Source organism: Neolamprologus multifasciatus, chromosome 13 (assembly GCF_963576455.1).
Source record: "Neolamprologus multifasciatus chromosome 13, fNeoMul1.2, whole genome shotgun sequence".
Taxonomy (NCBI): Eukaryota; Metazoa; Chordata; class Actinopteri; order Cichliformes; family Cichlidae; genus Neolamprologus; species Neolamprologus multifasciatus.
In genome coordinates, this window is record NC_140451.1 from 33,738,743 (window position 1) to 33,756,199 (window position 17,457).

The 17,457-nt window shown below is 48.4% G+C and overlaps 1 protein-coding gene across 2 annotated transcripts in view; it reads left to right on the forward strand.

The window, feature by feature from the left end:
• The first annotated feature begins 406 nt into the window (after positions 1-406).
• The window catches only part of usp54a (ubiquitin specific peptidase 54a), a 41,040-nt gene continuing 23,989 nt past the window's right edge, over positions 407-17,457 (forward strand). The window contains exons 1-3 of one of the 2 annotated variants that reach the window (XM_085183155.1): positions 407-543; positions 8,062-8,272; positions 8,416-8,683. In XM_085183155.1, the coding sequence (XP_085039281.1) occupies positions 8,501-8,683 (183 nt within the window). In that variant the 5' untranslated portion in view covers positions 407-543; positions 8,062-8,272; positions 8,416-8,500. Of the gene's footprint in view, positions 544-8,061; positions 8,684-17,457 lie in introns of both variants that reach the window. The other variant, XM_085183157.1, reaches the window with a different exon arrangement.

The following is a 17,457-nucleotide window of genomic DNA, read 5'->3' on the forward strand; positions in this document are numbered from 1 at the left end:
CTCTGTGTTTGCGCTGATGGAGCCTTTTTAATGACATAATGTGACCAATAACATGGCTGCTGTGAGGTCACCGTACTACAGACCTATCAGTGTCTGTAACTCCGCCCTCTTGTCCTAACAGGGCTCTTCTGTCTTGGCAGCAAAAATGTCCATCTTTTATATACAGGTAATGCTGGCTCAGCGGCTGAGCGTGCACACTTTATGACGTGATTTGCTGCAGGTGTAACACACGTGAGCGTGACCAACGGAGCTTAGTTCCGGTGTTTTTCCCGGTTCAGTAAAGGACCTTTGCTTGACTTTTACTTGAATCACCCTGAGGAGCAGCAGCAGTCCTCGGAAGCCTCCGTCTCATACGCACGCACGCGCTCACGTGCTCGCACACCATCGCACCGGCGCACGCGCTGGTGCTCGCGCCCCATGCTGCAGGTAGTAACCCCTCCCCCTCCGTCCTGCCGCTTCAAACACAATAACCTCCGCCGCCGTTCCTTCCCCGGACACGCCGGCCGCCTTCCCCCGGGCTCTGCCTCGCTGCTCCGGCCACAGGTGAGCTCCTTTCATGCCTCCATGTTTCCGCTTTTTTGCCTGCGTGTTCAGCTCGAGCCTCGGAACGCAGCAGTGTCACCGGGCTGTCGGTACCGGGCACAACCGGGACCCGCTGGCGCTGCCGGGCTCCCCGTCCGGCCGGAGTCCGTGCTTCCGTGCTGCCAGCTGGAGGCTGTGCCCGGGTCAGCCCGGCCCGCCGAAGCTGCTTCGCCCTCATTGTTCTCCCGTGAAGTTTGCTAGAAGTGATGTAATGTAGCCCCGGTGCGGTGCGCCGGACTCCGGTTAAAAACTGCGGGTTTTCCGCCGCACTGCTTCGCTGCTTCTGCGCACGTTTCGGGTTTGATCCCGACGCCGTGTGTCGGGGTCACTCACACCGCGTACACACCGGTCCTCATCTTTGTCATCGATCCCAACTCCATCCGTGGATCCTTGCTGCTCTTCATCACCGGGAACAACAGGCTGGGACTTTTAAAGAGATCTGTTTGCTTATGAAATGTAAGTGTGGGCTGGAACTGAATCAGCCGAATTAAAGCGCTGTTCCCGATTTTTAAAACGGCATTTCTTTAATATTATTTACCTTGTGTGCTGTGCTTAACAAGCAAAGAAACATTAAAGTGCCATATTTTTAAAAGGAGTTTGGCGCGGTGCGACAAAATGCGATGGAATGAGTGGTTTCTTTGATTTTCGTGTAACAAACGAGATTTCAGAGCCAAAAACTACAAAACTAGCTGCTCTCATGTTCCACACATGGGTGGTCACCGATGTGGTTTAATGAATCATCGTGAACAGAAGCAGGTTTAATCGGAGTAAAACAACCTGTAGGTCTGGTTTCACTGCAGCTCCATCAGGCTGAAGCATCTCCACCTCTCAGGGAAGTTTTGGAGGTGCAGCAGCTCTCACTGTCCTGCAGGAAATGTGAGTTATGTAGTGTGCCGGGGCGGCCACTGAGCTTTAAATTAAAGAACATTATTCAGCAGTATTCATGGGAAAATAATGTGCTGAAAGAGGAGGAGGAGGAGGAAGACCTCCTCCCAGTCTGGATGATTTACTGTTGATTCTCTGAAGTGATGGAGCTGCTGCTGCTGTGAGGAATGTGGAGAGTGAAAATTAGAACAATACTTTGAGAGGAGAGGGTGTGATGACGGGAAACGGCTGAAGCGCTCACATGGGGAAAAGTTTGTGAGTTAGAAGCTTTAAAGTCCTGTTTCTGAAGTGAAACCCGAGCATCATCATCATCATCACTGATCGTTACATCTGAGGCTGACATCCCAACACCGGACTGCAGATAAGACACGTGAGTGAGAGCTGAGGGAACAATTAACCGTGGAGCTGTTATTGTCGTATCTGTGTAACAGCTTCTAAAGTTGCAGTGTTGTTGGAAAATATTCAGACTTGAAATATGTAGATTTTTGATCAGGACACGTCAGACGTGCAGTCAAACGGTTTTCCAGCTCAGACACAAACAGATAATAACAGTGATAATAAAGTTTGTTTGTACCGCGCGTTTCAATACCAGCGTTACGACGCGCTTCCTGGAGCTGTAAATATTCTCCAGCATGAAGCGTGGGTCTGCGAGAACCCCACTCGTGACCTCTGAAGCTCTCACAAGTCTCAGCAGAGTTTGGCAGGTTGTTAATGACAGGCTAAATGAGAACGCTGGCGTCGTTAGGGCTGCTTATTTTAAATATGTGTCTTTAAAAATAGTTAAAAACCTTCCAAAGTGAGCAGAAAGGAGCCGCGGTGATGTCAGCCGAAGTGTGGACAAAGGGCCGCGCTGTACTTTGGTGTGATACCACTTTGCACCACAAGATGGTGCAGTGAGCAGTCATGTGTCCACGGCGTAGTTCAGTTACAGGTTAATGCTGGGGTTTCACTTCCTGTGATTGGCTGAAACATCTGTGAGACACGGATCGGTGCCGCTCCGGTTCCCTCGACTGAAACAGGATTGTTTTCATCACAGACAATAATCTGTGTTTTCATCAAGTGCATCGATGCATCGCTCTTAATCAACTTTAAAATCAGGAAACACCGCTAACGTTAGCCACACGCCTGCACTGACTCACTAATGCAGCTGATGTACATCGTCTGCATCACTCTGCTGCCAAACCTGCAGACATTACAACATGTAAACATCATATTTTGGTCCGATTGTGAATAAAACATGACTTGAATTCATGGGAGTGACAGCAGGCGTCTTTTCTTCTGCTGCTGGTGTTTAAAAAGCAGCCGCTCTGAGAGCTGCCGAGGCCGTCGTCCTCGGCTCGTCTGAGAGCCTCACGGGGGAGACGACAAGAAGCTAATTCCTCCTTTCACTGAGTGGAATTAAGTGATTGAAGTGCTCCACATTCCCAAATTCTCAGAGTTATTTTGGGGCCGTGGCAGCGCTGAAGGACAGCTGTATATTCATGAGCTCTCCTTTTTAGTCATTAGGCCCCAAATCTTCCTCCAGACGAGCTGCCAAGCAGGTCAGCGACGCCGGGTCTGCCCGGAGAGCGTCTTAGCGAGGATCTAAGCTCGGCTGCCGTTAAACGCCTTTAAAGAAACCGCGTCCTCCTCCTCTTCTCACCGCCGTCCGTCACCTCCTCATTATTTAGTGTTTTCTGCATCTGGCACGTTTCATTTTTACAAGTATTGACTTTAATTTGATGAGTAAATGTTGAGCAGAGGCTCCAGAGAGTCCCGCAGGACCCGAGAATCTGCACTTTACATGAATCGAGCTTCAATCGATTTGTTCCAGCAGCCTGAAAACATCACAGAGCGTTTATTAGATTCATCCTGTGGGCAAAGATACAGGCACAGCAAAGGGAACAGCCTGCGTCTGAGGCCGTCTACGGCGCACCGAAGCGGACAAAATAAATCGCATTTAAAAAATCAAATAAGCTCAAGAACAAAGTTTTAGTGCTTATTTATTATTATTATTATTATTATTATTTAATTCCAACTATGATAAATAGGGCTGCCACGATTAGTCGACTATCAAAATCGTCGACGACTGATTTAATAGTTGACGCGTTTGAAGCTTTGTAAGATCCCAAAAGACGCAGGAATAAGTAGTAGGATTTAAGAGTGTAATAACGGACTGAAACAGAAGATGGCAGCACTGCATGTACAAGGATGCCAGCTGCCGTTAAACCCCGAAGAAGAAGAAGAAGCTGTGTCCCAGAATTCATAGCGCAGCCCAGCTCAGTTTCCAACAATGGCGGCAGCTATTTAGTTTTAATATTACTCTTATTATTCTTTCTGGGTCACAAAATAAACATTTAACATATTTTCAGGCGAGAATGTAGCTGTGTAAACCTCAAATATCTGCTCAGTTTATCAAGACACCACATATTTTCAAAAGCGCTCCGACGTTTTCGGAGACGTCTGTTAGCCACTAGCTCGATAGCTAGCCGGGGGCTAGGCTAACGAGAACACCGGACTCCCCCACCGCCATCTTTCGCTACTCAGGTAAACATGATATATAAGTCACTTAGATAACTTAAAACTGTTATTGTTTGGCTTTTTTTAGTATTTTATTTGTTCCTGAGTAAATCGGTTTGGCTGAGATTAAAGTTATAGTTTTTACACAGCTGAATAAACATCAAGCAGACAGCTGATTATCAGAAGTGTGAGATGCTCGAGAATTTACTCCGGTGTCCTGTTATATTTTAGATAGCAAGGAGTTTATTAAACTTCACCGAAACAATCTGCAAATTTCATTAAAATTTAACAAACTATCATCTTGTTTTTATTTTTAGTTAGCACATACCTTAAACACTTAAAGCTGTAAGCTAATGATAGTTATATAAGAGCAGATGCTGCTGGTGCAATAAGCTGTACGTTTTATGTCCAATGGATGATGATCTGATTAGTCGACTATCAAAATAATCGTTTGTGGCAGCCCTAATGATAAATCGACTAGTTACTCCATGTCAATTATTTTTATGGTACTTTATATTAAAATGAGCATTAAAATCATTAAAATTTTAAATGACAAGAACATAGCTGTATTGTATGTAATGTTTGGCATAATAAGTATAAGCAGATTTAAAATGACTTAAGGTTAATAATTTGAAATGAGCCTCAAACAGCCAAATATTGATCACGTCTTATTGTTTTTATATTTGTATTTACGTCATCGTTCGTTTCTTAACTTCATTGTGATCTTTGTTTATTTGGCGAATTGTTTTTAAAGAGTCTCAGAGACCAAAAAACCTCAGAAAGAGCCCAAACCAGAACCCCGCCTCCCCGTGCAGCAAAAGCAAAAGTTAAGAAAAATTATGTACATGTAAAAAAAAAAAACATGTGAGTGCTGAGCCATGTTTGACACGCAGGCCGTCAGAGATCTTTCCACTCGTGGACCAATCCGCTCGCATTCCATCTCCACCATCAGGGACGGCAGCAGGTGGAGGACAGGTGGGTGTGTCAGAGCGAGGACCACCCCCTGAAGACCGTCCCCGACAGTCCAAATCTGAGCACACTGAGGTCCCCACATCTGAACGTGTGTGTCAGTGCAAAGCATAAGGTCGAGGCGAACCGTCACCCCCCCGCCTGCACTGCGGTTTGTGACGTGGTCGTGGCGTCGGCCCCGGAGCTGGACGGTCCGACTCGCTGAGCAGGGGCTCTCTGGGTTTGGTTGTTTTTGCTCGCTGACGAGGAGCTGCGAGTCTGAAAACAAGGTGTGAGCTCACAGACCGAATCAAATCGATGCCCCCACCCCCCGGCTTTATCCCAGCACCCCCACTCTGCCCAGTGCTCCCAGTGCAGCCGCGGTCAGGCTGCACACAGGCAGCACCGAGCCAGCCTGCTGAATTAGAGGTGATTATATTGCTGTGTGTGTGTGCGCGCCTGTGCGTGTGTGTGTGTGTGTGTGGCTGTAAAGCCTCTGCGACAGACTGCCGTTTTGTTACATAATCAGTTTTACACTAAATCAGCCTCGGCGCTCACCGGGAGAGGAAATGACCTCTGACCTGTGCTACCACTAATCACTAACAGGAAGTTAGTCTACAGGTAAAAACCCAAACACCCTAAAAGCGTTAGAGCGGGCGATACGATTGGTTTTCTTTGTTTCACCTGTTTGCTGGTCAGCTTTGGAGTTTTCATTAATCACTCTGTCATCACATGTAGGCCCGGAGCTCCGCCCACTTCATTGTTTTTAAGCCTGTGTCTGACAAAGACCTCACTAGATGGCCTCAGCTCAGGATTTATCAGATAACTCAAACTTGTGTCCTTCACTGACTCCCTGCTGGAGCCTCCGATGGACGTTAGAGGAACTGCAGCCTGGATGTCCACAGCGCAGCCTCAGTGCCTCGGTGTGTCTCAGTGCACTGGAGCCGCTTTCATTGAGAAAAATGTCTTGGATTAAATAATAGCTGTAGCGCCACCTGCTGGTTTACCTGCTGTATGTATTTGCCAGATGTGTTTGGGAGAACCGGGTTAGAGATGTCAGAAATTGTGCAGCGTGAACGTGTCGTTTGGTCCTCGTCACATTTTAGTTTTCTGCGCAGGAAGTGAGGCGAGTCGTTCGGAGTTTCACTCGAGTTACTTAAGCTCCATGAGCTCCTCGCTGCCTCTCAGCCTGCCTTTTGCTCTTATACTTTTCCTTTAAATGACATTTCACTGCCGCAGAGGCAGTCGAATGATCCAGGCTGTTAGTTTGCACTCACCACGCTAAAATCATTTGAACCCCCTGAGATCATAAACAAAGCTGTACGTGTTGTAAGGCAGAAATCACAGCAGTGGTTTGTTGATGATGCAGCCACGCTGTTTGCTTCACGCTAACCCTCTAACCCTCGGGCTTACAGCCAGACAGAGAACACCTCTGACCTCAGCGAGTGAAACGCCCGCCTGAGTCTGTGCTCTGACTTTGTGAAACCGGTCCCAGTTCTGAACCTGTCAAGTGTCCACACGGAGACTCGGTCCTGCACAGAAACACCCGCAGACAGACGGCGTAATCCTGACCAGACAGACGCGTCTGATCAGGCTAATCCCTCCTCACCTCCCTCTGCTCTGACCTGCAGATTACCGCACGCACACACATGCACGCACACACATGCACGCACACACAGGCACGCACACACACGGACACACACCACTTCAGAAGGCACTGCGTTGTGTAACCCTTTCCTAACCCAAACCCTGCTCCAAACCTTTGCATTGATCCTTTGAACCAGGAGGTTGGTGCAGGTGGTGCCGGTCGTGTGAGGCGTGCTGGCGAGCCTGTGCTGGCGAGCGCGTGCTGGCGAGCGCGTGCTGCCGAGCGCGTGCTGAGCTCAGTGAGCTGTTGAACATGCACTCCGTGTGACTCATAACCTGTTTGTGAGTGTTTGGTGGGCAGTTTGCATGGAAACAGCCGAGGCTAAAGAGGGAAACGCTTCAGGAGCATGGCTCCGCCCACCGGAACGGAGTCTGACAGTTAATGATTAAATGTGCGATCTGTTTCATAAGAGCGCTGCGTAGGAGAGGAAACGGCCTCCTAGGCGCCGACTCACAGATCTACGCCTTTGAGGGTGTAGCATGATGATGGTGCACTACAGAAGGGTCTGATCAAACTGAACCCCGCCTGAGGCAGCACAGCAGCTCATTTTCAGGCTCAAAGGTCAAAGGTGAAGCCCAGACTTTAGCCTGGGTCTGGTTTAACCAGTGAGGACGTGATCAGGATCAAAGCTCCAGTCTGGACAGGGTGGTGTCAAAGGCCATTAGGCCCAAATCTGAGCCCGTTTCCCTTATCGACCTGGCTCCACCTCTTTCTGTGCCTCACGTCTGGCTTTCTAACATCTGTATATCTTCACATCTGCGTCTGTCTTAATCTTGGTGGGGGAACAATACCGAGAGCGAGCGAGGGAGGTGTGGGCAGGAGTGGAGAGGGCGTGACTGCAGTGAGGATTCATTACAGCATCTGCACTGCACAGGCCTAACATTATCTCAGTCTGCGGTCTTAGAGGAGCTTCACAGGCCAGTTATTACAGAGTAATGGCAGCCCTGCAGCCTGTCATTACCCAGCACACCTTCATGTCTCTGCTCCTGCAGTTTGCACACAGCTCGGGCCCTGCTGCGCTTCTGCTGATGTCATCAGTAACCGTGCACGTGTTTTAAATCCGGAGGGTGTTACACGTCCACTGAGGCTGGGCTTCAAACAGCAGGAAGTGTTTTACTGTCATTTAGATTTAAGTGTTAACGTCTAACGGAATCAAACGCACGCTCACGAGCTCATCAAATGGAGCTGCAGGGTTTGGTATCAGGGGTCGAGGTGATGGATGCACACAAAGTTTACAGGTTTCTGTTGTGGTGAAATACTTCCTGTGAGCTTTGGGGACGTCGCAGCACCTCGAACTGCTTTACAGCACCCTTTGTGTTGACGTGTTGGAGCTGGGCGCTGCTCAACCGGTCCACACAGAACATCAGAGACGTTTGTCTCTGTGTTTGATTAGCAAAAGGTTGGGCGTGCGTGAGGATGGGGGAGTCCGGCAGAGCACGAACGAGCGCGATGGTAAATAAGCTCCTCCTCTAAAGCCTCCCTGTTCTCTTTCTCTCCAGCAGGTATGTTCCGATTGGCTGCCTACACTCGACCTCTGACCTGAGTGTGACCTGCTCTTGCTGATGTTTGAAGGGTGGATAGACGGGCAGGAATCCTGGGATTACACAGCAGAGGATTTTGGGAATGCTGGGAATTGTTTGTGTGGAATATTCAGCCTGTAAACAGATACTCATTAAGACTGTGAAGCCTTTTAATCCCTGAAATACCGAAGTGAGAAATTTTAGATAACTGATACATGTCAGACGTTCAGATGATTTATTGTTTTTTACGTTTTATTGGATGCTAACGTTCCTGTTTGACTTCACGTCCTTCGTTTCTGGATACTTTTATCTCCGCCCCCCTCTTGGCTGGAGGAAATGGATCAATCTGCACTGAAGCGAGAATACGCGACAGGAAGTTGATCCCTACAGGGAGCGAGGACGAGAACAAACTGGGAATATGTCGTGGAAGAGGAACTACTTTGCATCAGGCAGCAGTGGAAGTGGTGTCAGCGGAGGAGGAGGAGGCGGGGCTGGGACGCAGGGAATCCTGACACCTCGCACCATGACGTCCATCGCTCCCAGCAAAGGGCTGAGCAACGAGCCGGGACAGAACAGCTGCTTCCTGAACAGCGCTCTGCAGGTACCGCCTCACGCTCTGACCTTTGACCCCAGCTTTCAGGCTCTCCCACACACACACACACACTGACATTGATGTATTAATCCTGTGAAAATGTTAACATAGAAAGTATACGCTGTTAAAAGGAGTATCATTTACATTCGTTTGTACTTTGTGTTGTTAGTCTGTTTCGAACGTGCTCACTGTGACTGAGAATCTGGAGCCTTTATATAAAAAGTGCAGTTTACTTAATATCCCGAGCTAAACAGGACGCGTTTATGCCCAGTTTAAAACAGCTCAGGTGTCACAGGGGTGTTGGGATGAGTCTGTTTGGAAGTTTGGGAAATTTATATCACTTCAGATCTCTTCAAGGGCGTCTGATACGTCCCTGTTATTTTAGCTTTGCACAACAGAGGTGTGTGTGTGTGTGTGTGTGTGTTACTTTCTGTGGAATCAGTGACTCAGAAGTCAGATGTTTCCTAAGCGTAACGCTTATTTTCAACATCATTAAATTACAAAACGAGCTGCTCAGACAGCGCTGAGCTCTGTGCGTCACACACACACACATTCAGTAATTGCAGGCCTCACATTTTGTCACAACTTATGCTCAATAGAGACTGCGATGATGATGAAGATGATTATTATTGTTGTTATTGTTGGTCTTGTGCAGGAAAAGAAACTCAGGAAAACACCTGTTGAGTTTAAAGGCCGCGTTGAAGAGCTGAAACACATGCGTCGCTGTCATCTCACAGCAAGAAGGTCCTGGGTTTACGCCACCATGTGGGCAGGGCCTTTCTGTGTAGAGTTTGTGTGTTCTCCCACAGTCCAAACATGTGCAGTTAGTGGGGTTAGGTTAACTGGTGACTTCAAATTGCCTGTAAGTGTGAATGGTTGTCTGTCTCTCTCTGTGTTAGCCCCATGACACACTGTCCATGGTGATGGCCCCAATAAAGACAAGTGGAAGAGGACAGATGGATGGACGGACGGATGATGGATGGACAGACAGATGATTGGTTGGATGGTTGGTTGGATGGACAGACGGTTGGTTGGATGGACAGACAGATGGTTGGTTGGATGGATGGTTGGATGGATGGATGGATGGACAGACAGACAGATGGTTGGATGGACAGACAAATGGTTGGATGGATGGTTGGATGGACAGACAAACAGATGATTGTTGGATGGTTGGTTGGATGGACAGACAGACGGCTGGTTGGTTGGATGGACAGACAGATGGTTGGATGGATGGATGGATGGACAGACAGATGGTTGGATGGATGGATGGTTGGATGGATGGACAGACAGATGGTTGGATGGATGGTTGGTTGGATGGACAGACAGACGGCTGGTTGGTTGGATGGACAGACAGATGGTTGGATGGATGGACAGACAGACAGATGGATCAATGGTTCAATGGATGTTTGGATGGATGGACAGACAGATGGTTGGATGGATGGATGGTTTGATGGACAGACAGACAGATGGTTGGATGGATGGTTGGATGGACAGACAGATGGATGGTTCGATGGATGTTTGGATGGATGGACAGACAGATGGTTGGTTGGTTGGATGGACAAACAGACAGACGGTTGGTTGGATGGATGGTTGGATGGATGGATGGTTGAATGGATGGATGGACGGACAGACAGACAGATGGTTGGATGGATGGTTGGTTGGATGGATGGTTGGATGGACAGACAGACAGATGGTTGGATGAATGGTTGGATGGACAGACAGATGGATGGTTGGATGGACAGACAGATGGATGGTTGGATGGACAGACAGACAGACAGATGGTTGGTTGGATGGACAGACAGACAGACGGTTGGTTGGATGGATGGATGGTTGGATGGATGGATGGACGGACAGACAGACAGATGGTTGGATGAATGGTTGGATGGATGGTTGGTTGGATGGATGGTTTGATGGACAGACAGACAGATGGTTGGATGGATGGTTGGATGGACAGACAGATGGATGGATGGTTGGATGGACAGACAGACAGATGGTTGGTTGGTTGGATGGACAGACAGACAGACGGTTGGATGGATGGATGGATGGATGGTTGGTTGGTTGGACAGACAGATGGATGGTTGGATGGATGGTTGGATGGACAGACAGACAGATGATTGTTGGTTGGTTGGATGGACAGACAGATGGATGGTTGGTTGGATGGACAGACAGATGGTTGGATGGATGGACAGACAGACAGATGGATGGTTGGATGGATGGACGGACAGACAGATGGATGGTTGGATGGATGGACGGACAGACAGATGGATGTTGGATGGATGGACGGACAGACAGACAGATGGTTGGATGGATGGTTGGTTGGATGGATGGATGGTTGGATGGACAGACAGACAGATGGTTGGTTGGTTGGATGGACAGACAGACGGTTGGTTGGATGGATGGATGGATGGACGGACAGACAGACAGACAGATGGTTGGATGGATGGTTGGTTGGATGGATGGTTGGATGGACAGACAGACAGATGGTTGGATGAATGGTTGAATGGACAGACAGATGGATGGTTGGATGGATGGTTGGATGACAGACAGACAGATGATTGTTGGTTGGTTGGATGGACAGACAGATGGCTGGTTGGTTGGATGGACAGACAGATGGTTGGATGGATGGATGGACAGACAGACGGATGGATGGATGGTTGGATGGATGGACGGACAGACAGATGGATGGTTGCATGGATGGACGGACAGACGGATGGTTGGATGGATGGTTGGTTGGATGGATGAATGGTTGGATGGACAGACAGACAGATGGTTGGATGAATGGTTGGATGGACAGACAGACAGATGGTTGGATGAATGGTTGGATGGACAGACAGACAGATGATTGTTGGTTGGTTGGATGGACAGACAGACAGATGATTGTTGGTTGGATGGACAGACAGACGACTGGTTGGTTGGATGGACAGACAGACGGCTGGTTGGTTGGATGGACAGACAGACGGCTGGTTGGTTGGATGGACAGACAGATGGTTGGATGGATGGATGGATGGACAGACGGATGGATGGATGGTTGGATGGATGGACAGACAGACAGACAGATGGTTGGATGGATGGATGGATGGATGGTTGGATGGACAGACAGATGGTTGGATGGATGGACAGACAGACAGATGGTTGGATGGATGGATGAATGGTTGGATGGACGGATGGATGGACAGACAGATGGTTGGATGGATGGTTGGATGGATGGATGGATGGTTGGATGGATGGACGGTTGGATGGATGGACAGACAGACAGACAGATGGTTGGATGGATGGTTGGATGGATGGATGGATGGGTGGATGGGTGGTTGGATGGACAGACAGACGGTTGGTTGGATGGACAGACGGATGGATGGATGGATGGATGGATGGACAGACGGATGGATGGATGGATGGATGGACAGACGGATGGATGGATGGATGGATGGATGGATGGACTGGCACTGTAGCCAGGCTGACAAAAAGTCAGAGCTCTTTTGAGCCAACCATCCCTTTAACGTTAACTAGTGATGACTTCATGAACTTCTTCACAAATAAAATTTTTATCATTAGAGAAAAAATTACCAATAATCATCCCACAGATGTAATATTATCTACAGCTACTCTTAGTTCCATTGATGTTAAGTTAGACTCTTTTTTTCCAATCGATCTTTCTGAGTTAACTTCAATAATTACTTCCTCCAAACCATCAACGTGTCTTTTAGACCCCATTCCTACAAAACTGCTCAAAGAAGTCCTGCCATTGATTAATTCTTCGATCTTATATATGATCAACCTATCTCTAATAATCAGCTATGTACCACAGGCCTTCAAGCTGGCTGCAGTTAAACCTTTACTCAAAAAGCCATCTCTAGACCCAGCAGTCTTAGCTAATTATAGGCCAATCTCCAACCTTCCTTTATATCAAACATCCTTGAAAGAGTAGTTGTCAAACAGCTAACAGATCATCTGCAGAGGAATGGTTTATTGGAAGAGTTTCAGTCAGGTTTCAGAGCTCATCACAGCACAGAAACAGCTTTAGTGAAGGTTACAAATGATCTTCTTATGGCCTCTGACAGTGGACTCATCTCTGTGCTTGTCCTTCTTGACCTTAGTGCAGCATTCGATACTGTTGACCATAATATCCTATTAGAGCGATTAGAACATGCTGTAGGTATTACAGGTACTGCACTGCAGTGGTTTGTATCATATCTATCTAATAGACTCCAATTTGTGCATGTAAATGGAGAGTCCTCTTCACACACTGAGGTTAATTATGGAGTTCCACAGGGTTCAGTGCTAGGACCAATTCTGTTTACATTATACATGCTTCCCCTAGGCAGCATCATTAGAAGACATAGCATACATTTTCACTGCTATGCAGATGACACCCAGCTCTATCTGTCCATGAAGCCAGATAACACACACCAATTAGTTAAACTGCAGGAATGTCTTAAAGACATAAAGACTTGGATGGCCTCTAACTTTCTGCTTCTTAACTCAGATCAAACTGAGGTCATTGTACTCGGCGCTGAAAAGCTTAGAAATATGGTATCTAACCAGATTCTTACTCTGGATGGCATTACCTTGGCCTCCAGTAACACTGTGAGGAACCTTGGAGTCATTTTTGACCAGGATATGTCCTTCAACGCACATATTAAACAAATATGTAAGACTGCGTTCTTCCATTTGCGCAACATCTCTAAAATTAGAAATATCCTGTCTCAGAGTGACGCTGAAAAACTAGTTCATGCATTTATTACTTCCAGGCTGGACTACTGCAATTCATTATTATCAGGATGTCCAAAAAACTCACTGAAAAGCCTTCAGTTAATCCAAAATGCTGCAGCAAGAGTACTGACAGGGACTAGAAGGAGAGAGCATATTTCTCCTGTTTTGGCTTCCCTTCATTGGCTTCCTGTTAAATCCAGAATTGAATTCAAAATCCTGCTCCTCACATACAAGGTCTTAAATAATCAGGCCCCATCTTATCTTAATGACCTTGTAGTACCATATCACCCTATTAGAGCACTTCGCTCCCGCTCTGCAGGCCTACTTGTTGTTCCTAGAGTATTTAAAAGTAGAATGGGAGGCAGAGCCTTCAGTTTTCAGGCCCCTCTTCTGTGGAACCAGCTTCCAGTTTGGATTCAGGAGACAGACACTATCTCTACTTTTAAGATTAGGCTTAAAACTTTCCTTTTTGCTAAAGCATATAGTTAGGGCTGGACCAGGTGACCCTGAATCCTCCCTTAGTTATGCTGCAATAGATGTAGTCTGCCGGGGGATTCCCATGATGCATTGAGTTTTTCCTTTCCAGTCACCTTTCTCACTCACTATGTGTTAACAGACCTCTCTGTATTGAATCGTATCTGTTATTAATCTCTGTCTCTCTTCCACAGCATGTCTTTTATCCTGTCTTCCTTCTCTCACCCCAACCGGTCGCAGCAGATGGCCGCCCCTCCCTGAGCCTGGTTCTGCTGGAGGTTTCTTCCTGTTAAAAGGGAGTTTTTCCTTCCCACTGTCGCCAAAGTGCTTGCTCATAGGGGGTCATATGATTGTTGGGCTTTTCTCTGTATCTATGAAGCGCCTTGAGGCGACATTTGTTGTGATTTGGCGCTATATAAATAAAATTGAATTGAATTGAATTGAATGGACAGACGGATGGATGGATGGATGGACAGACAGATGGTTGGATGGATGGTTGGTTGGATGGATGGATGGATGGGTGGGTGGGTGGTTGGATGGACAGACAGACAGACGATTGGATGGATGGACAGACAGATGGTTGGATGGATGGACAGACAGATGGATGGATGGGTGGTTGGTTGGATGGACGGATGGGTGGTTGGTTGGATGGACAGACAGATGGTTGGTTGGATGGACAGACAGATGGTTGGATGGACAGACAGATGGTTGGACTTTAAATGCCTTTATTCGACTTCATAATCTGCTGAATTAAAGATGTTGTACATGTTTGCGCTGTCTCAGATGCTCGTGTGAGGTTTGTGTGTTTTCGGTGTTTCTTCTGTAATAACAGTCTGAACGCTGCTCATTACTGAATGACCTCTAAGCTCTAAATCCATGATGGCGCTGGCGGTGGTTTGGTTTAACCCTCTGTGAGTCAGCGGAGGTCTGACTGATGTAAACGCATGTCCTCCAGACGAGCCGTTCGCCGTCCCGTCGTGACGCCCTGTCTCTTAAAATGCTCGCCGCTGCACAGCCTCGCACTTTCGCCGCAGTGCCTTTGAGCCAATCAGCTGGCACTGCAGCAGGTAAACAACATGGGTCCGCCGTCCAACACACCCTCTCTAATAACAGCCCGGCTGATCTGCGCCGCTTCTTTGAGTGAGGCTGTAATGAGCGTGTGCAGCAGCGTCGCCTCCCAGACTGAAGGCCGCGCTCGTTAATGACTCATCGGGAGGAGGTGGGAGGGTGGAGGAGGAGGGAGGAGGGTGGTCATGATCGGTGTAAACAGGCTGACTCATTAACCCCTCGTGGTGAGGCTGGCGGTCTGTGCTGCTGAAGTGACGGCGCTCGTTATGAGCTTAGAGGCTGAGCGGCACAGGTCAGAGGTCACCACACAAACACCTTTGCAGGTGTGCGACATCAAAGCTGCTGCTCATCATTATATTCCGGCTTCTCACACACCCATGAGTCCCAGAATTCCGCTCGGCAAAACTGGAGCTCCGACTTCTTGGATCAACATCAAAGAGTCTGAGGTAACGACCTGCCTCAGGTGTCCGACCATGAACACATGCTTCCTCCTGACTCCTGCACCTTTTGGACCCTGCAGCTGTCCGTCTGCCCGGTCACGTCAAACCGTAATGGATCAAACGGAGCGAGCCTGCGGGGCGCCGCGCCGAGGTGAGTAGGTGGCGGATCGGAGCGACATCAGTACTGACGGGACGCACAGAGGCTTCGATGTGATGAAGGCAAAGTGAAGAGGAAGAAGATCGCAGTAACAAGCAGCTGCTCACACTCCATCATCATCATCATCCTCCTGCTGCTGCTCAGAACATCCACCTTCGCCTCGCACACGCTGACTTTACTTTGGTCACTCACGTGTGAGTTGCTGTTATTATGCATGTGTAGTATGAGCAGCTGTATGAACACAGCATGTAAAACACCACAGAGCTCATTTTTTCTTCAGGCTGCAAACATCAAACTTTTCAGTTGTTGATCCTGGAAATTCAGCGAGTCTGTCCCCATCGACTCCAGTGTGAAGTCTTTCCAGCATTCATAACCTGATACGCACACTGATTGTTCTCTAGCGATAATTCCCCCTCACAGCATGTGTTTAAAAAGTTAGCATTATTAGGGGCGTGGCCTCTTTGGCTGACAGGTGGATGGTGACACAGGTGGCTGTAGCTGCTAGCTGCCTGCTAGCTTCACCTGAACTGGACCTCTGGACCGTGTTTGTGCTGCTTTGATGGCCTCATCAGTAAAATGCTGCTGTGATGTCACTGCACTAACGCACAGAGGGAACATCTCGGATTTTGATTGGATGTTCCTGATTATCAGCTGAGTGTCGCTCCCGTAGAGTTCATCCTGCAGGTTTCCGTTTGGGCTTTGATTTAAGTGACGACTGCGTCCGGCTGATCTCTGTGCTCAGGTGTTGATGTTTCCTCCTGCTGCGTCCTGCAGGCTCATTTTATCCTTTCAAAGCAAAAAAAGCGCTAAACGCTGATTCCTCTGTGGGACGTGCGCTCGGCGTGCAGATCTGCACAGACGGTTTGTTACCTGGTCGACCTGCTGGAGGCCGCAGCGACATATTGCAGCCGGCGGGGGGGCGGGGACAGGAAGGAGGATGCAAACGGCCAAATGCTGACGCTGCAGTTTGTTTCACTGAGGACTCAGGTCCAAGCGTGAATCAGATCAGCGCCGCTCCGTCTGCTGTTAAGCCCCAGCATCACGTCTGAATCGTCCTATCAGCACATTTCTGTTCAGTGTCGGTGTAAGAGACACCCGGCTGTGTGCTTCAAACACCAGAGTTTGTTCTGATGATAATTTCCTGCATTAGTTAGAAATGTTTCATGAAGGGATTCAGCTCACTGTGAATGAAAGTAAGTCAAACATCCACGTTCTCACAGGCTGTGAAGTCTGCAGGTTGTGAATGGATCAGATCGCCGTGACGACACCTCCGTCAGGGACTGTCTTTAAACGTGAAACCCTGCAAGTTTAAAGCATAGTAATGGTTAAACCTGGTTATGGTTGGTTCACTGTTAGGCCTGGCTGCTTCTGCTCCTCTATCATCAGCTCTTTCTGCGGTTGGCGGCTCGGTGCCGGCCCCGGCTGCAGGCACGTCACTGAGACAAACACACACTGCAGTACTCAGAACTGTCCGACCCTCCGGGCCCCCGCGGATCGTTTTAAAACCCTCCTCATGAGTAAAGTGATGAAAAAATTCCTCCGTGTCTGGATTCCTGCTGCTCGGCGGGAGGCGAGGCGCCCGGCTTCTCCGCGGGGTTCAGCTAACGCGGCGTAATGCCCCTTTAACCCACACCGGCCCTCACGGCTGCTCCGGTCTCAGTCTGGTGAGTTTTGGAGCCACGTAGCTCCGCCCTTATCCACCCGGCGAGTCCTGATGTTCGGCTCCTCCGGCTCTGACACGTTTGCTTCGATGGTTTCTGGTCTCGGCTTAAATCCTCAGAGCTGTCTTTAGCTTCTGCTCCACTGATTTCCTGTCAGTGTTTGTTTCTGTGTGATATTAACAGAGGTTTTATTCGTCTTAGCTTTGACCCCAGCATTCAAATGAAAGCGTGTATTTCACAGACGTTATTTGTGTGCAGCGTGAGGCACTTCTT